General features: G+C 60.2%; 1 protein-coding gene across 1 annotated transcript in view; it reads right to left on the bottom strand.

Annotated features, from left to right (window-relative positions):
• The window catches only part of GALT (galactose-1-phosphate uridylyltransferase), a gene marked incomplete at its 5' end in the record, with an annotated part of 3,316 nt that overhangs the window by 595 nt on the left and 1,907 nt on the right, over window positions 1–814 (bottom strand). The window contains 4 exon segments of the mRNA XM_010132587.1: window positions 5–48; window positions 134–217; window positions 612–687; window positions 690–758. Of these exon segments, the coding sequence (XP_010130889.1) occupies window positions 5–48; window positions 134–217; window positions 612–687; window positions 690–758 (273 nt within the window).

Here is an 814-nt window from a genome sequence, read left to right as displayed (position 1 = left end):
GCTGCCAGTGCCCACAGTCCTCCTCCAGGTAAGGGCCCGTGGGTGCTCCTGCCAGGGGTGCAGCTGCTGCATAAGTCCCAGGGAGGGAATGCGGATGTGAGGGTCACAGGGGTCCCCTAGCCATGCCACTCACCGTGCCAGCCCATGGAGTAGGGGAAGGAGACTTCGAAGAGGTTGTCATACTTGATAAGCAGCCTCTGCATGATGGAGGCCAGGCCTGCAGGGGAGCACCAGGGAGTCACACCCCAAGCTGGCCAGCAGGCAGGCAGCTGGGCTTGGCAGTTCACCCCCTCCCCACCCATGCAGACAGTTCAAGCAAGGCGGCAGGAGGAGCACCCACTCCTCATCAGCTAGCACCCCAGAAGTATGGGGCACCATGTGCTTCATCACCCCAGAAAGGACACTAGCCCCCCCCACCAGTGTTGCCTGCGCTTGGACATGGAGCTCTTGCCTTGGCATAACTGGATGGCCAGTTCCCACTTAAGGTGAGCCCTGCACCCAAGTGGATACGGGCCCTCCAGCAACAGCAAGACTACCATAGAGCAGCCTCCTAATCAAGCTTGAGCCCAAAGAACATGGCATAAGGGATAACAAGCTGCAGAACCACTCACTGTCCCTCTCGCTCTCACGGAGGTCTTGGAGGCGGACGACATGGCGTCGGGGCAGCAGCAGGGTGTGTGCAGCAGGGTCTGGTAGGGCCAGGTAGCCCAGTATGGCACCACAACCAACCAGTCCGCATTCTCCACAACCAGCCGCTCCTGTGAGACACCGCACTTGATGGGGAAACGTGCAGCTACAACGTTCCCATAACGGG

Source organism: Buceros rhinoceros, unplaced genomic scaffold (genome assembly GCF_000710305.1).
Source record: "Buceros rhinoceros silvestris isolate BGI_N320 unplaced genomic scaffold, ASM71030v1 scaffold23233, whole genome shotgun sequence".
Classification (NCBI taxonomy): Eukaryota; Metazoa; Chordata; class Aves; order Bucerotiformes; family Bucerotidae; genus Buceros; species Buceros rhinoceros.
The sequence above is the reverse complement of the archived record's forward strand: the minus strand, read 5'-3'. Positions and strand labels throughout refer to the sequence as shown.